The sequence below is a fragment of the Psammomys obesus genome, unplaced genomic scaffold, assembly GCF_907164565.1.
Source record: "Psammomys obesus unplaced genomic scaffold, mPsaObe1.curated_primary_1811, whole genome shotgun sequence".
NCBI lineage: Eukaryota > Metazoa > Chordata > Mammalia > Rodentia > Muridae > Psammomys > Psammomys obesus.
The window spans coordinates 5811803-5830365 of record NW_026591598.1 but is presented as its reverse complement, the minus strand read 5'-3'; the positions used below and the strand labels follow the sequence as shown (position 1 = coordinate 5830365).

General features: G+C 43.7%; 1 protein-coding gene across 4 annotated transcripts in view; it reads right to left on the bottom strand.

Moving 5' to 3' along the window:
• Kiaa0319l (KIAA0319 like) overlaps positions 1-18563 on the bottom strand; it is a 94633-nt gene that overhangs the window by 15726 nt on the left and 60344 nt on the right. For all 4 annotated transcript variants that reach the window (XM_055611204.1, XM_055611203.1, XM_055611206.1 and 1 more), the window contains 8 exons: positions 17293-17394; positions 13128-13225; positions 9069-9156; positions 7512-7604; positions 6356-6488; positions 2833-3061; positions 1576-1699; positions 926-1058 (listed from right to left, as the gene is read on the bottom strand). In XM_055611204.1, the coding sequence (XP_055467179.1) occupies positions 926-1058; positions 1576-1699; positions 2833-3061; positions 6356-6488; positions 7512-7604; positions 9069-9156; positions 13128-13225; positions 17293-17394 (1000 nt within the window). The remainder of the gene's footprint in view (positions 1-925; positions 1059-1575; positions 1700-2832; positions 3062-6355; positions 6489-7511; positions 7605-9068; positions 9157-13127; positions 13226-17292; positions 17395-18563) is intronic.

Below are 18563 nucleotides of genomic sequence, written 5' to 3'. Positions count from 1 at the left end.
TGCAGCACCACCAGCCCTCTGCTTGAGGGTTCATCAGGTCTGCCTTCAATAAACAGTTACAGGAACAACACACAGAGCTAAGGGAGACCCAGCTCTCCACAGCAGCTGAGGAGAAGGCTGTCTGAGGCCTAACATGAACTTCCTAAGTAGAAATTAAAACCCTTTCCCACCCATCTCCAATGCTGGAAGAAGATATCCGTGTGTATATGGATGTGTGTGTGTGTGTGTGTGTGTGTGTGTGTGTGTGTGTGTGTGTACGTTAAGACTAAACCCCAGCCTGTCTTTGTGGCTGCAGTTTTTAGAGATATAGAATGTTTTCAACTTCCCTAGAATTCCTTCACTTTGTGCAGAATCCTGTATACAATTTAAGTTCCATTTGCTATGGTTCATAAGAGCTGAAAGAAATTGTACAAACAGGAACAGATGGCTCAAATAGGTAATCTCAATTTGAAAAGTATCATCTTGGCTGCAGTCTTTGATCTTTGGCTAACTTAACTGAGAAACAATGTCTTCTAGGAGCAGTAACATAGGCATGCTTTTGCTTTACGATGAATTTAAATTCCTCTCAGTAGCTGCTTGCCCACCCCTCAGCTAACCTTACTAGTTAATTTTAAACAACAGTATTTTTCTGCTCCATTACCTCTTCCAGCCTGCCTCTCAAGTGTAATTCAATTACACATTTAGCAGATAAATTGTACCTACAAAGCCCCAGAATCACACAGTACTACCTGGGCCTAACTGATAATATATATTCTTTCTTTAAAAAAGAAAATCTTTCTTAAGATTTAAAACTTAGGATTATAAAAACTGCTTTCTCACTCTCCTGGATAAACTAGTAGGAAGGAGTCAAGTCTTAAAGCAAGTAAAAGCTTGATGTTCCAGGGACTGGCACCTCTGCACAGATGGGGCCTACACCAACACTCACTGGGTCTGCTCCCAAAGATAGGAGACGATTCTTTGGTCATCTGTACTCTTGCTGCCATCCAAGGTTGTACTGTCCACGGGCAGGGTCAGCTCTTTGTCTGGGCCTGCATCTGCCTGAGGAGGCTTGTTGTTCTCTAGAACAAAGATATGCAGCCATCAAAAGCAACACTCCAGGTGGTAGAGGAGAGGACCCATTGGGGCATCTGTTCTGGTAGCCAGGGGAACCCCATCTCTTAGCCCAGAGCAATACAAGATATGTGGGTGAAAGACCAATGCTATCAGGGGACTCAGTGAAGAATGAGACTGAATTATGTCAAACAATCCTGAAAACAGTGAAGTTCTAGCAGCATACTAGCTCTGAAACCTAACCAATAGGGTAAGAAGAGGAGACACAGCTTTCCAGACACGTGGGCTTTCCACCAGCCCTTTAAGATCAAGCAGTGTGTGATACAGTGGCCGCCTTCACCATCACAAGTAACTACTAGCAAGAAAAGGAAGGGCACACACTGAAGGGAGAAGAGCAAGGCATAGCTCTTGAAAGCTGTGGGACTCAGGCTCCGTGGGGTGATACCCTCTACCTCTCTGCCCCTGCAGCTCAGAACTCCAACCCTTCTTGCCCCAGCACCAAGGGGACCCCGAGGAGGAGCTTACCAGGCTGCACAATCACAGTCACTTGAGCAGTGGCCTGCTGTCCTGTGGTGTCAGTCACGGTGAGCTGATAGGTATAGTCTCCTTCTTGCATTGCAGACAGCTGCAGGGTTGGCGTTCTAACTCCCTACATGCAGACATTCAGGCATAGGAAATGACTCCCAGGATCACAGCCCTGCTCACAATGCTCACTCAGGCAAAAACGGTTCAGCCAGCTCTTTAAACTGAACTTGGTCCTGGGTCGTTATGTTCCAGCTCAGCACAATGAGTGACCGTTGGCAGGACAGCATGAGACAGTGTACTAATAAGAATTTCTATAGATTCTGTGGCTTCAGAGAAACCTATCACAATACCTCAACTAAAGCCAGGTCAAACATGCCTTGGGTCATGCCTCTAGAAACCTGGAGATACGGAACTCTTCCTGTAGATCAGAGGGAGCGTTATAAATAATTGTAGGCAAACCTACAATGCAGGTGCTTTTGATAGAGTAACAGCAAAACCAGGCAGCCGAGGGCTGAGTCCTGCTTGCAGGCATTCTATTCTGTTTTACCTATAGTGCTGAACACTATTACACTATAGTTGGAAAATTCCACCCAAAAGTCTCATTCTGTCTGCTCTTGGTCAGCAGAATTGTCAAACAACACTAAGGCCATATCGCCATGTGACAGCAGCCAGCAGGACCCAGGAGGAAAAGGGTCCCTACTCCCCACAGCCCTGCCCAGATCACTCTACTTCTTGAAGTGCCCTGTCTATTCTTGCCAGACATCTGGGGAAGGCATCTTGTAGCCAGATGATCTACTCCAATGAGCTTACAAAGATTTGCACTCTGTGCCATCTGTGTAGTTTGACTCTCTGGGTTGGGTCACCCTTAACTGACACATTTCTTACCCTAGCCTCCTAATACTAAAAGTTTCAGATAATCTGTTAATCAGAGGCCCATAAAACTCTCTTTGTTTTGTTTTGAGACTAGGTTTCTCTGTGTAGCCCTGGCTGTCCTGGAACTCGCTCTATAGATTAGGCTGGCCTTGAACTCATAGAGACACAGAGATCCACCTGCCTCTGCCTCCTAAGTGCTGGGATTAAAGAGCCACCACTAACCAGCAACTTTCTGAATTTGTATGGGAAATTAAAAAAAAAAATTCTAAATGAACAACCCTGCCTTTGGTCATAAAATGGGGCAGAAATAATCCTTGAGTAGATGACCCAATCCAGTAACTGCATGTCCCCTGAGTGAGAGAAGACATAAGGACTCCCTCCTACCTGCATCTCGACCACCTTTCCTTTGCTGCTTGGGCTAAGTGACCACTCATAGCTGGTGATGCCATGATCGTCAGTACTCTGGTTCCCAAAGAGGGCTATGGAGTTCTGGGGCAGGGTGATCACTTGGTTGGGGCCTGCATTGGCCACAGGAGGGTAGTCCACAGCCTTGTTCACTGTCAGGCTTGCAGTGGTGGAGTTGGTAGCCCCATCTGAGTCAACAACTGTCAAGCTGTTGGCAGAGAGAAGTTCAGTAGGGAGGGTTAAGGGAAGAGGAATCGACCTGAAGGACTGAACATCAACACTAGGCAATAGCAAGGGGGCAGGAATTCCCTCTCCTACCCATCCTGTTGGAAAAGCAGAGTGATATTAGAAGCTAAAATTGATTGAGTTGTTTTCTGTGTGCCAGGTGAAATTCCAAATGCTTCAGATCTAACTATCATGTCTAACATATCACACAGAGCTCTGTAAAGCCTAACCTTCATGATTCTTCATACCCATATGAAGAGACTGAGAGGAAAAGAGAAAAAGTAAGTTGCCCGTCATGCAACTCGACAGCAGCGGCCTCAGGACCTGTCATCCAGGCCCTATATGGTAGCAGCAGTTTTGAGCCCCTGCCAGTGTGTACCCATGTGTTGAGACCATGTCAGTGTTCTATAGTAGGCATCATGGATCCAAAGCCCAGAAACTCAAACTCACAGACATCTGTCTGCCTCTGCTTCTTCCTCTGAAGTGCCAGAATTACAGGCATCCATCCACCTTGCCCAGCTCAGAAACCCATTCTTAAGGAATAATCCCTGGTCTCCCTTCCTACAGAGCTCAGAGATAGCACAGCACTCTGTCTGCAGCAGGCTGTCCACCATTGTTCTGTTTCATCCATGTGCATATCACAAAAATGGATGTGGACATCCTGGGCACAGAGCTCTGGGACAGACAACAAAGACTGGCTCCAGCAAGACAGGAATTTGAGATGGAAATGAATGCTCCTACGCAACATGCCCACAGTATGTGCAGTGAGATTCAGGATTTGCAAGGGGGAAATGTTCTTTTAGAAAAGCAGACTTCCACCTAAACTATGCCTTCCAGCTGAACAGCCTAAAGCTTCTCACGCCACCTCAGAATGTGAGCATAAGCGAGCAGGGAAGTTTGGGATCCTTCCATTTTGATGACAGAAAGAGGAAAAGCTCTGAAAAGACATGCAGTTTGTTTAACTCTCACCAGCAGCCTCAGACATAGCCAGACATCTGTGGGGCTTCCTTCTAGTCTTACCTTTTTACCTGCGGTCTGCAGGGCATTCTGGGTATTCTAGCCTTTATAAAAAGGCATAGAAATGTCGGGCATGGTGGCTCATGCCTTTATTCCCAGTGTTTGGGAGGCAGAGGCGGATGGATCTCTGAGAGTTCAAGGCCAGCCTGGCCTACATAGATAAACCTAGTCTCACAAACAAAAACAACAGCAACAAAAACCAAGAAAACAGGTATAGAAACTTGGACTCATAAACAAGATCAAGTATTGGAAAAGACAAATGGCAGCGTTCTGTCTCTTTCCCCGGTCTCCTGAATTCTCACAAGTTTGTGATTGTTAACTCCCTACCTGTGTCGGGAGATCAATTTACAGACACTAGGCCATAGTCAATTATTCTGACTCATGAAGGGTCCCTGGCTGAGAGCCAAACAGCACCTGACTACAGGGCTAGGGCAAGATAATGGCATGTAAAACCAGGAGTGAGAAGAAAAGCAAGCAATCAAACAGAACCAGAATGCTAATCAAATCCACGTTCATCATATAATTAAAAAAAACATCATTCCCTACCCTCATTTACCCTCAACACTGTGGGTTAATACTGTGGTGAAAGCTCAGAGTCTGAAGTCAGACTTCTATGTGGCCTTGCACAAGTTACTTAACCTCTGCATGCCAAAGTTTCCTAGCCTGTGAAATGAGAGTAAGCAGAATTCCTACTCAGGGGTTAAAGAAGGTGCTGTGTGGTAAGAGCGGGAAACACTTTGCACACAGTAGACAGGAGCCATTATTGTCACCTCTGTGTTGTTTATATTTTTTGAGACAGTCTTGCTAGTTAGCCCTCCATGAGGTCCCTGCTTCCGTCCCCCAAGTGTTGTGGTTACAGGTCAGTGCCACTATGTCCAACTTTGCCATTATTTTTAAAAAGTATCAACTGCCCAGTTGATACTTTAAGTGGAAAGGCTTCAGAAGAGAAACTGAAGGTAAAAACAAACTCAAAATTCCCATGTAAGCCAATGAAGCAGCTCCAGGCTGCACTGGAAACTTCTGTCCCTTCCTCTGCTTTCTGAGACAGTGAGAGTGCCACCCAGTCAGAGCACATGTAAGGGCTGCGCTAGGATGTCTAGAACTCAAAGAACCATGGTGGACAGGCACCAGGCATGAGGCACACAATCACAGATGCTGCTAGGACACTGAGGACAAGAGGAAGGACGAGTTATACTCTCTTTTCTGGAGACACCGCAGAGGACCTCATGTGAAACTGACATCTGTAAGGTAGATAGCACTATAACATTAAGAAAGGCATTCAAAGAATAGTATGTATTATTTAGACACTCTGTGTGTGTATGTCAGTGTATGTGTGTTTATGTGTTGTCTGTGTGTAAGTGTATGTGTGATGTGTGTGTATGTGAGTGTGTGTGCTTGTGTGTGTGTGTGTGAATGTGTGTGTGTATGCTGTCTGTGTGAGCGTAAGTGGATGTGTGTTTATGTACTGACTGTGAGTGTGTTTGTATGTATGTAAAGAGTGTGTGTGTAAGAAGTTCAGGAGTGAAGAGGGTTTGGACCCTCCAACTAGACCTCTGCAGTGTGACCTCAGAGGACTTAGTAAATACAAACAACTTCACCTAACACTATTAGGTGAATAAGGTGCATGATAGTCATTACAAATACAGCATAAATAATGCAAATATTAGGAATGCACCAGAGTCAGCCCAAAGCCTCCTGATGGACACTCTAAATGTCAATGCTAATTCTTCAAAGGACTTTCTCTGAATCAAAATTTACAAAAAGTCCCAATAAAGAAAGATTCTACTAACCATCTTCAGACTGCCAGTGAAATGTAAAGCTGCTAGCCAGGTGTGGTGGCACACGCCCTTAATTTCAGGCTTGGGAGGCAGAGGCAGCCTGCTCTACAAAGAGAGTTCCAGGACAGCCAGAACTACACAGAGAAACCCCGCCTTGAAAAAGAAAAGAAAAGAAAGCTACAGGCATCTTACACAGGGGAAGAATTCCCCAGAGGAAAAAGATGGGAAAACAAATTTGCAGATGTTGTTGGAGAGAAGGAAGAGGAAATTAGCCCTTCCCCTAACAACATAAGTCCTGGGGGATGTGGGGTCCTCCAGACAAGACTTTTAGAAGGCTCATGCACATGAAGAGCTTACGCCCTAAGGAGTCATCACTACTGTCATCAGTCACCACATGGCTCAATTCTCCACCGACTCCAAAGTGAACTGATATTTTCAGAGTCACTCCTACAAGGTCAACTTGAAGCTAAATCCTAATTTACCTGAAGGTGTAGTTCCCAGGGACGAGCTTACTTAGTTTTAGTATGGGTGTGTCTTCAGAGATCTTCTCTTCTCTCAGAGGCCCCTTAAGTTCCTCCCAGTGGTACTGGACAATTTTATCGTCATCAGTGCTCTCTGGACCACAAAGAACATCAGTTTTAATACAGAAGGCGGGGCCTCGGTATAAACCAAGCAACCACTTGGGAAACTCAAACTGGAAAAACATAAAATTAGACTCTCTCTCCAAAACAGCCCCCCCCCCCAGGAATAATGGGTCAGTTGGCCGCTTATGAATGTTCCTGTGTCATTTCCTAGAGACTCTAACTTAGGAAATCTCAGGTTAAATGCTGTTGTATGAGAAAGGAAAAACAAATAATTATTAAATATATTGAAAACCTCACTTTAAAAATATGCAAACTGCCAGGCAAGGTGGTGCATGCCTGCAATCCCAGCAGAGGCAGATGCAGAGGCAGGCAGATATCTGTGAGTTCCTGGGCAGCCTGGTCTACACAGGTTGTCTGCAGAACTGGGAGACACTCTTCATGGTGTCTTTACAACTTCGACCTACTCCAAACTACAATGCAGCAAGTGTTGTATGAAGCCTCTCCCCCTTCCTCTGACACCTGCTTCCTCCTGGTCCCTTCCTCTTAGCAGAACCATTGACATATAACGCTGAACCTCTTTTGTGTGTCCTCTGCCAGAGCATGGGCTCCCTCAGCCATAAAGCATGTCAGCGCCAGGACTGCACCTCCCTGAGAACTCTGGGTTGGGCTTTTACTGTTCCCAGTGCTGGGGACTAAGCCGGGAGCTGTGCTTGCCGGTCACACACTGCACCGCTGACAGCTGTGCACCCACAGCTCCAGAAGTCTCAGGCCACAGTCCCAGCTCACAAAGACCCAGGGCAGGGAGGTGTGACTCCAGGGCACGTGCTGCTCTTCCGGAGGAGCAGAGTTCAGCTTCCACAACTCGTGTCAGGCAGCTCACAACCACCTGAACCTCTGGCTCCATTCCTTGGAAAGGAATGCCTCTCGCCAACTTGAGCACCTGCATTCAACACCATAGTCTATGTAGAATAGTCACTGATCTACATAGACTATGGACATGGCTGGCCCCAGATCACAGTGACCACCATTCCACAAAACTCAGACAGATACTCACGGCTGCCATCGATGATTGTAGAAGTAGTTGGCAGCGAGATCTCCTGAAACTGAGGTGACACAATAGCAATAGGAGGCCGATTCTTACGGGGCTCTGCATGAAAGTGACCCAGAAGAAATCAAAAGAGGAAAATTCAATTGTACAAGAAGTAGGCCACATCTGTATGTGTGTTTCTTTGTTTGTTCATTCATTCGTTTGTTCCTTCCTTTCTTTCTTGAGACAGGGTTTTTTCTGTGTAACCTGGTTGTCCTAGAACTTGCTCTCTAGACCAGGCTGACCTCGAATTCGCAGAGATTCAGCATCACCACTGCCTGGCACAAATCAGTTTGCAACGGATAACTGAGGAATGAAACACACCAGATGGAAAAGTAACAAGACCAGGCTGCCATTCTAATGTGAGACACTGGGCCAGGCTTGCTCCAAACTTGATGTCCCTAAGGCCATGCTAGCACAGCCTGTTAGCTATTTAGTCTGCACTTCAACTCACAAAACTCCTGAGAGCTAGACTGAAGTAAATGCGTCACTACATGGCCCTGGGCATTCTTTCAATGTTCACATGTATGACGCTTATGAAAAGTACCATGACTGCCAATCAATCACTGCTTTTGGGTTAGCCCAACTAGAAGTGGACAATAAGTGAGCACTGAAACTTTAGCAAGCAAAGTGTCCTTCGGCACAAGTCTGCTAAGGATGCAGTGGCCTCTCAACTGTTCAAGATGACTATGAGAGGCTAATATAGCTGAAAGGGAAGCCACAAACCACTCGAGGCTACCTGAATGACTGAGATGCAAACCTACTAGCCTTCTTGTTGATACGTGACCAAATGGTCTTCATGCTGACCATAAATACATACATATCTTTTATGTTTTTCCTGCCATGATGAGTAAGGCACACAGCTTCACTCATGCTATCAAGCACCTCATCATTGACTGAACTACGGTCCTAGTCTGCAGGTCACACATTCAATGTCTGGTGAAGCTTATTTTGGGTTCAGGGCTTAAGGACTAAAAAACCTGTAGTGCCAACAGAGAAAGAAGGCAGCACCAATGTATGCCCGTACAGGCACTCATCTCCAGCTTCTTCCAAATGTCTGTCCAAGTGCAAAGTCTGACGCCTTGCTATTGTCCTGTGGTCTACCAACAGGCTCATTTTAAGAGAACCACAGTATGGATTCAGGGCTGAGTTTCAAATGTGAGAGAACTGGTAGTATTTAAATGAGAAACTCTGATTTCTGCAAGTCACTTGGCCAGCCCTCCTGTGTGCTTCTGCAGGGCCTCCAGCTTTCTCAGGTTTCTTAATTACAACACTGGGTCATCTAGGTCATCTACCAGCCCTGCCACTTGGAGTCTCTGGCTTGGGCCTTGAGGTACAGACCAGTGACTGATGTTCCTGTGCCTAGCACAGTGCACTTTGCTACAGTTGCTATGCTGAGGTAGGAATTGCCCAATAAGTAGATACAATATCTCCCTCCACCCTGCAAAAAAAGGATAGGCATCTAAAGGCCTGAGGTCAAATCTCCTTGTCAGGAGTTCTGCATAGGGAGCCATGGAAGCATACCTGGTTTCACTGTCACATTCACGTAGCCTTCCCCATGGGCATTTTGACCATCCACAATCACCTTGAATTCATACAGGCCTGGAGTCAGCTGACAAGGAAAGACACATCCTTTAGATAACTGCAAGGAGCGGAAGCTGTGCTTAGGGCAATAGTACCCGAGCTTTCCCAGCCCGAGTCCCGCATTCTTTTTTTGTCCTATTTTCAAAGAGGAAAAAAGTAAACTAGCTAGCTAAGGGATTATAGATGGGTTAAACTGGGGCTAGAGAGATGGCTCAGAAGTTAAGAGCATTGAATGCTTTTTCAGAGGACCTGGGTTCAAAATCCCAGCCCCTGTATGGCAGCTCACTACTGTCTGTAACTCTAGTTCCAGGGGCTCTGACACCCTTACACAGATATACATCCAGGCAAACACCAATGTATATAAAATAAAAATAAATAAATTAAATTTTAAAAAGATGAGTTAAATTAATAAGAAACATGACATTTTTAATGTGACTTATTACTGGCTGTATCTAGAACAAAAGGGTTTAAATCTCTCTATATTCTCATTTTCTTCTCAGAGAAACCACTAAAGATCCAACCACCCCACTTCTTAGTCATGAAATTAAAAAAATCATGTCTTCAGGGGATGGAGAGATAGCTCAGTGATTAAGAGAACTGGCTGCTCTTCCAAAGGACCTCTTCCAAAGGTTCAATTCCCAGCTCACAACTGTCTGTAGCTCCAGTTCTAGGGGATCTGACACCCTCACTCAGACTCACCAATGCACATAAATAAATAATTTTTAAAAATCATATCTTCAAAGAAAAATATCTTATTAAAATTAAAAACATCAACAAATAGGCATCTGGAGAGATGGCTCAGTGGTTAAGAGCACTAACTGCTCTTCCAGCAGTTCTGAGTTCAATTCCCAGCACCCACATGGCAGCTCACAACTGTTTGTAATTCCAGTCCCAGGGGACCTGATGCCCTCTTCTGGCCTCCTTGGGCCCCAGGCATGCAAGTGGAACAGATATATAGGCAGACAAATCACCCGTATACACAAAAATAAATTTAATTTAAAAACAGACAAACAAACAAACAAACAAACAAACAAAAAACAGGGGCTGGAGAGGTGGCTCAGTGGCTAAGGGCATTGTCTACTCTTCCAGAGGTCCTGAGTTCAATTCCCAGCAACCACATGGTGGCTTATAAACATCTATACTGGAGTCTGATGCCCTCTTCTGGCATGCAGGTGTACATGCAGTCAGAACACTTACATGAATAAAATAAATAAATAAATCTTAAAAAAAAAAACAAAACAAATAGGCTGGGCAGTGGTAGCGCATGCCTGTAGTCCCAGCATTTAGGAGGCAGAAGCGGGAGGATCTCTCTGAGTTTGAGGCCAGACTGGTCTATAGAGTGAGTTCCAGACAACCAGGGCTACACATAGAAACCCTGTCTCAAAAAACAAACTAAACAAAAAACAACAAAGATCAACCAATCAAACAAACAAAAAACTAAATAGTTCTTAAATATCTGATTTTCCTTTCCAATTTCCACTAACTATAGCAACACAATACAAAGAGGAAGCACAGTAAAACCACCAGGTCTCACTATTCTAGCATGCTGATGTTTAGTATTTGTCTCTAATCCCTGACCACATACAAAAAAATAGTTTTGTCCAGCTCCTTCCTTCTGTTCTTTCTTCATTCCTTGCTTGCTTCCTTCCCTTCCTTCCTTTCTCTCTTTTTTGTTGTTGTTGTTGGTGGTGGTGGTTGGTTCATTGGTTTGATTTCGCTTTTTGTTCTGTTTTGTTTTTGGAGACAGGGTTTCTCTATGCAGTCCTGGCTGTCCTGGACTTACTATGTAGACCAGACTGGCCTCGACCATACAGAGATCCACCTGCCTCTGCCTTCTGAGATATGGGGTTAAAGGCATGTGCCACCACATCTGGCTCATTTCTTCAGAGCCAGTCATGTACCTGTCACTATCCCAGGCCAAATTTCACTGGCATTGGGGTCTAGCTAAAAATCAAGGTATCATACTTTTCATTGTTTATTATGTTCAGTTAGCATAAGTAACACTCCCGGTTATGATACAGTCTCCGCAACACTCATTCACTTGAATGACTATAGAACTATACAAATATATGTCTCATAATTCACACAAGCATTCCACATTGTTAAATGCTTGGGTGGTTTCCAAATTCTTCCTGTTATGATTAAAATGAACATTGTGAAAGAAAATAAAGATATTCTTTCTTTCATCTGTTTTGGATGAGTACTAATCAGCCAGTCTCTCCTGCAAATGCCTTTATCCTCGGCTTCTACCTTTCTACCTTCCTTCTTCCATGTCCTCTGCCTTCTGTGCTTTGAGGAGCAGCATGCCTCTGGATCGAAGCTGTACTCACATACTCTTCGGGCAGACCTCCCCGTGACTACAGCTTCAACTTTAACAGATGTACAAATGTATCCCTTGAACCAGATTTGTCTCCTGTGTCTAGTCCTTTCCTCCAGCTACTAATGGGTCAACTCCACCCACATGCTTTACGTGTACCTCAAGTCACTCTGCTCTAAATGAATTAATCATCTGTCTGTAAATCTCCTCCAAACATGTTTCTTTGCTTTGCTTTTCATTTCATCTACCCCAAAAGTCCAGTTTTAGAAGATAGAGTTACCCTAGACTTATCCTCCCCAATATCTCCTTACAGTATCTCAATTTACCCATTTGTCCCAAACCACACCTCCACTGTCTTGGTTCTTCAACCATTCATCACAGAAGTTGTGAATGGAAGTGAGGGCTTAAGAGATGGAAGGTTCTAGATACAACCCACCACTTCATGGCTTTGTGAACTAGCCAAGACATTGTCTTTTTAAATATTTGTATTTTTTATTTGTAAAACAGATATTACTACCTACCATCTTGAGATTTTTATGACAATAAAAAAGAATAATTATGAAAAACAATTAGCAGCATGTCTGCTACTTGGTCTGAATGGAGTAGATGGCTTCTTGTTTTAATTTCTTACTTCAGTGTTTTTATTTGGGATAGTATCATTTCCTACCTAAATTTGTCAATAGATTCCTCGTTCATCTTCCCACTTTGAGTCTTATGTCCACCAGTATAAGGAAGGCCATATTTCTGAACTGAAAATCCGAGCATGTCTCTGCTCTATAGACATGACTCAGAGGTAAAGCCAATGAGATGGTTCAGCAGGTAAGTAAGGCACTTACTGACATACCGACACAACACACACAAAATAAAAATCCATCACAAGATTCAAAGGTGTCCAAAGCTCTGCCACAATCTGCTTCTCCACTTGCTGATGCCTCTCTCCACAGGCTGGGCCATGTGGCACTCCTCTCTGTAGAGAATGCTGGCCCAGGGCTTCTTCTAGACTATTCTCCTTCCAGCCTTTACCCGGGAAGGAGGGCTCCTTTCATGAACCAAAGGTTAACTCTAAGAAACCCACGGTAAGCCCCAGGCCATCAGAGACTCCATTACTGACCCTCTGTTGTAATTATCTGCTTCTTGTGTCACCTAAACTCTACTGTTCTTGAATATTAAGATTAAGGCTTTGGATGAACGTGGTGGCACACGCCTTTAATCCCAGCTCTCCAGAGGCAGAGGCGGGTGGATCTCTGAGTCTGAGGCCAAACAAAGTTTGCAATGAACTGCCACTGAATACGGAAAGTGCTGGGCCAAAGGACATGAATATTTTATTGCTCATAGCTACTCTGAATTGCAAAGGGACTGTGCCAGCAGAGCCAACAGATGCAGTCATGTGGACACAAATAACCTACTTATCTCTGGAATCCTGAAGTGCTTATGTCACCTCACAGAGCTGTTGAGTGTATATTCTCAGCCATCACTACCATGCTGGTACAGTCTTCTCGCCAGCAATGAAAATTTGAGATTCATATACTAAACAAACACTGGCTGTCTGCCATGGGGACTTCTGAAGAGTTCACAATTGAAAGACTGTTCCCAACTTGAGTGTGGACAGAAAACTCTGTATTCTCTGTTTACGAGCATCACCTCCTCTACTCTCAGTCTGCAATGAAAGGAGGCAAGTTCACCTTGGACAGTTGGAGGATCTGGGAGTGTTTCCTTTCCATCTCTCCACTGTAGTCTTTAGGATGAGTAATCAGCTGCCAGTCGTAGGTGTAGGTTTCTCCTATAGAAGGGCAGTTAAAAAAACCATGAAAACATGCACCTACACACAAAAGGCTGCCAATAACAAATCGCTTCCACAGCTGCCAATAACAAACCTCTTTTAAATCCTGACAAAGCCTAAGTTTTAAGATTCTACCCAAAAGCCTGTAGGGAAGTTACCTACTTCCTGAAAAGGCTCTGTTGATTCAGCTACAGCCAGGGTCTCTTTCATTCTCTCAACAGTGCTCACTCTGCCCCATACCCACCCCCGGGCCAGTCCTCAAAAAACAAAACAAAACAAAAATCAGGTTTGTTCATGGTGTGTTTCTCACTGAAAATACATGTCCTACCAACCACTACAGATGAACTCCTTGGGAACAAAGGTCATTTTCTTACAAAACTTCTTTTGCAACAAAGAACAGCAATGACTTCTAAATAACATGGTTCAAAAATAGCTTTCTACAGAGTGCTAACAATGCTCGTCTCACTGAGGTCATCACACCCTGGTGCGTTAAAAGAGCTACTTCATTCCTGCTGAGCTAAATAACATAGTGCAGAAGATGGAAGGGCATGGCCATTTGAAACAGGCCCCACTGAAATTAATTAAGATCAAGTGAGGCAGTAAATGGTCCTCATTTGCAGCTTAGATTATCACTGGCTGGCATGTGCGTAGAACCCTGCCAGCTATGTGGAATCTCCCCAGGAAAGTAACCGATGCATTTCCAGCTAAGGAAAGGTGGGATGGGGTAGAAGGTTTAGTTACTGGTCAAGAGACAGGAGACAAGCAAAGCACAGCCACACTTTTACTTAATGAGCTCAAGTGAAGCTCAGCACACAGCCTAGTCCCTAAAATCTAAGAAGCAAATTTTATTTTATAAGCCTTCCCCAGCCCCAAAACTAGTATAGTTTTGGGCCTGTTGTCACCCGAGCTACTCTCAGGTATGCACACACGAAAGTCAAGTATAAAGGAGCAGAGGAGCAGCAACAGCCAGGACTCATACTAAGATAATTTTTCAAATTGTAATTAGAAAAAAAAAAAAAAAAAATTCCCCCACAGAAGACACATTCACAATAGTTTGGGAACTAACAATTTTATATATCAAAAGCTACAAACAGACTCCCAAAAAGCTGATATTCCTAGTCATAAGCAGAAATTCATCCTTGGGTAGGAATGTACATGTACACAGGTTGTTAGACAAAATGTTGACTATTGAGCTAGGGCAGGGATTTTGAAACCAGACCTTCCAAACTTACAGAGATCCTAGTGGGCCACCACAGGGCAGAAGAGAATGAAGGACATGCAGATGGGGTCCTGCCTCAGTAGCCCTAACTTTTATTTTTTTAAGATTTATTTTTTTGTGTGTGTGTTCTGCCTGCATGTGTGTCTGCAGGCTAGAAGAGGGCACCAGATCTCATCATAGATGGTTGTGAGCCACCATGTAGTTGCTGGGGATTGAACTCAGGACCTTTGAAAGAACAGCCAGTGCTCTTAACCTCTGAGCCATCTCTCTAGCCCCAGTAGCCCCAACTTTTAAAGTTAAACCATCCACTTAGAAAATTAAAGAACCTGGACAGAGGATAGTTTGAAAGAAAAGTGTGTTTTGGAATGCTGATCTGAGCATTCCATGGTAATAAATCAGAAATTTGTGTACAAATACAAGTTAGGGAAAAAAACACTGCAAAGCAGGGCCTAACTTCCACAGAAGAACAGAAGCAGAAGCAACCCCTACTTAAGGAAGTGCTTCCTCACCTCCATCTTCAAGGGCAACTAAATTCATTCACCTTGAACTTAACTCTCAAGAAAGAAAGGACAGAGCTTCTCTGGAGACAGTTGGCTGAGCCTTTCATTCCTACCACACTAAAAGGCAAGCCTCATGCCCAGGAGTAGTTGGCAAACACAAAACAAACTCAATGGTATTTTTATAAGCTTTTTGTTTCATTTTATTTTGGCCATTTTTTTGTCTTATTGGTCTTTTGCTTATTTACTTTTATTTTTGTTTTTTTTTTGGGGGGGGTTGTTTCTTGTTTGTTTTTGTTTCTTGTTCTTTTGTCTAGTTTTGCTTTTGAAAGAAAAGAAAATAAGAATATAAAATTGGGTGGGTAGGTAGGTGGGGGGAAGATTGGGAGGAATTGGAAGAAGGAAATACATGATGAAAATATATTGAATGGGGCAGGAGTGATGGCTCAGAGGTTAGGAGCCCTGGCTGCTCTTCCAGAGGTCCTGAGTTCAGTCCCCAGCAACCACATGGTGGCTCACAACCATCTATAATGAGATCTGGTGCCCTCTCCTGGTGCGCAAGTGTACATGCAGACTTTAAAAAAAGACTACCTTTAAAAATTTTTATTGCATGAAAAAATATTTTTTAATTCAAAAAAAGTGGAGTGAACTGATAAGGAAATGTCACTTCAAGAGCAAAAATACAGGTGGAAACAGTTCTGGCAAAGTATATTCTGCAAGAATATACTACTCAGTACTAGACTCTCATATCAAGAATATTGAGTTCAGCTGGGTACCATGGTGCACCCCTTCTATCCCAGTACTCAGGGAGGCAGAGGCAGGTGGATCTCTGTGAGTTCCAGGCCAGCCTGGTCTACAAAGTGAGTCCAGGACAGCCAGGGCTACATAAAGAAACCCTGTCTTTAAAAACAAACAAACAAAGAATATTAAATTCACCCAGGTGCACACCTTTGACCCAAGTACTTGGGAAGCAGAGAAAGGTGACTCTCAATGAGTTCAAGGCCAAAAGAGTGAGGCTCTGTCTCCAAAACAACAAAAACATTTTTAAATTTTTTATTTTCATTATTTTAAAATTACGTGTAATATGTGTCTGTGTTAGGGTACGTGCAACTGACCGTAGTGCCCTATGGGCTAAAGGGATCAGATCCAATGGAGCTGGAGTTACAAGTGGTTATAATCTACCCAGTGTGGGTGCTGGGAACTCAGGTCCTCTGGATGAGCAGAACATACTCTTAACCACAGAGCAGTGTCTCCAGACCCAACAACAAAGAATAGTGAATTGGAAACATCGAGATATAAAATGGAAGGGCTGCCATAAAAGTAACACGAAGTTGTTACTTCCAATCACTTCCAATGCTCCAGTCTGGTCACAGGTGCTCTTACGAGATTATATTTGTTTTATGAGTCACATCTAGTATAGTAACATACACTTAAAATATGAGACTGACGAGCTACCTACTATGCTAACGAGGCACCTTACACTTAAAAAATGAAATGAATGCTAATACTACAAGGGTTTAAACAGTGAAATTATCACCAACTCATATAACTTATAAATATAAATTTTGTTTGCCAGATCAAAGCTTGTACTTTCTTTTTCTTTAAAACTTTTTGTTAAGTTTACCTCCCCACTGTGTGTGTGTGTGTGTGTACAATTTATAGGTATCAGTTCAAGTGGGACTTGAACTCAGGTCATCAGGCTTGGTGGCAAGAGCCATTATGCACTGTACCATCTTGCCAGCCATGACTTTTTCAAGTAACAAATCTATATTACCAACAGTTTTGAATAATTTCAAGTTCTATATCTCATATTTATTAGTTGTTTAGCCAAAATAAACAGAATAATCTAAGTCTTGGTTCCTTCCTCTTCTCCTTTTACCACTGAATTATATATCCCCAGCTTTGTTCTTTATATGGACAGGACACATTGAAGAGCATTAGCAAGGCACTGAACAAGGTCACTTATATATTGTTACATTTTGCTCTTTCAGGCAACTTTGTGAAATAGGGATCATTGTTTCATTCTTTACAGAGAAATAAAAACTCAGGAGTCATTTGCTTAAAATAATTAAGATAAAATTGAGTGAATTAGGATTTGACACAGCCTTGACATCAGGCTGGAGGGGTAGCTCTATGGCAAAGCACTCACTTATCTAGCACATGTGGGACTCAGCACTGCTAAAGAAACAGAGCAGCTGATTTCCAGCTGGGAAGAATACCGCCTCCTGTGTCCATGCAGATTTGTATGCCCACATGTAATCCTGTCTTCACGGGGTTGTTGCAAAAGCAAATGAACTGAGACTTGTAGACACCAGTACAAACTGAAATGTTTCCCAAAAGAGGTATCTTACCTGGTTCTGCTTCTGGGAGGACAAAAGCATTTAACTGAACTTCATTCGTAGGCAGGGTGATCTGGACACTCCTCCCAGCAGACACCACCAGATCCTTCACAGCTGAAACAAAGTGACAGCACTGCTATCAGAAGCACATCCAGATTGCTGTGCCTCCCCTTCCTTTGTGATCAGACCCTTTTCCTGAATCACCCTCAGCCACCATCTTCATCTGCTACTTGTCCACTCTCTAATCCCCCACAAGTTTGATTCGATATCCACTTTTCCATTGAAAGGGGTCTTTCAAGGTCATCAGTGAGCTGCTGGTTAGCAAATCTAAAAGGAGTGTAAATCCCCCAGCAGTCAGGTTGGTGACACTCACTCCTGCCCTGCCCTCTCCCCAGAGCACTTCACTGCGGCACCAGATTAAATGCTGATTTCTTCTCCACTGCACTTCAACTAATGTCCGTCTCCAGATCTGCTTTATAAACTACTTGCCAAAGAGTTCAAATTCTGTCTCAATGACCACTTTTATGGGATAAATATCTTTTTAATAAGACACATAATAACAAAGGCAAAGGTCAGTCAGAAAGCCCATCTCTTTTTTGTAATTGCCACAACTATTGACTCCTTGTTAAGATTATTCCAAGATCCTCAATTGCTCTCCCGCTTGTTTCCCCACTTACTCCAGGCCATCCGGTCTTGCTATGACACATACATCAATCTTTCTAAGACACCTACAGTGTTACTCTCCTACTTAAGTGGAATGTGCTGCTCTCCCACTACTTGCCACCTAGCTCCTATGTGTTTGAGTTTCTCACGTTGTTGAGGGCTGGGAGAGCAGATGACTCAGACCACTGAAAACCACTGGTTCAGTCTTATTCCTCTGGCAGTAACTGTTGGCTTGATATGAGGCCTCAACTCTAGGAGACCTTACAGCAAACAACAGGCTAGTCAACTTGTATTCCAAGGCTGCGGTGGAAAGGGCTAACTGGACAAATACGACGCTTGAAATTTATCTGCCTCTGCTCAGGAACATTGCACTTAGAGAAAAATGAAACCATCCTTTACAGAAGCTACAGCCTACAGCTGCCCCAGGAGAGGGAATAAGAGCTCTCTAGTGAGACTTTCAGGGGGAAAAAAAAAGAAGAATAAGAATAAGAAGAAAAAGAATAAGAATAAGAGGAGGAAGAAGAAGAATAAGAGGAGGAGGAGGAGGAGGAGGAGGAGGAGGAGGAGGAGGAGGAAGAAGAAGAAGAAGAAGAAGAAGAAGAAGAAGAAGAAGAAGAAGA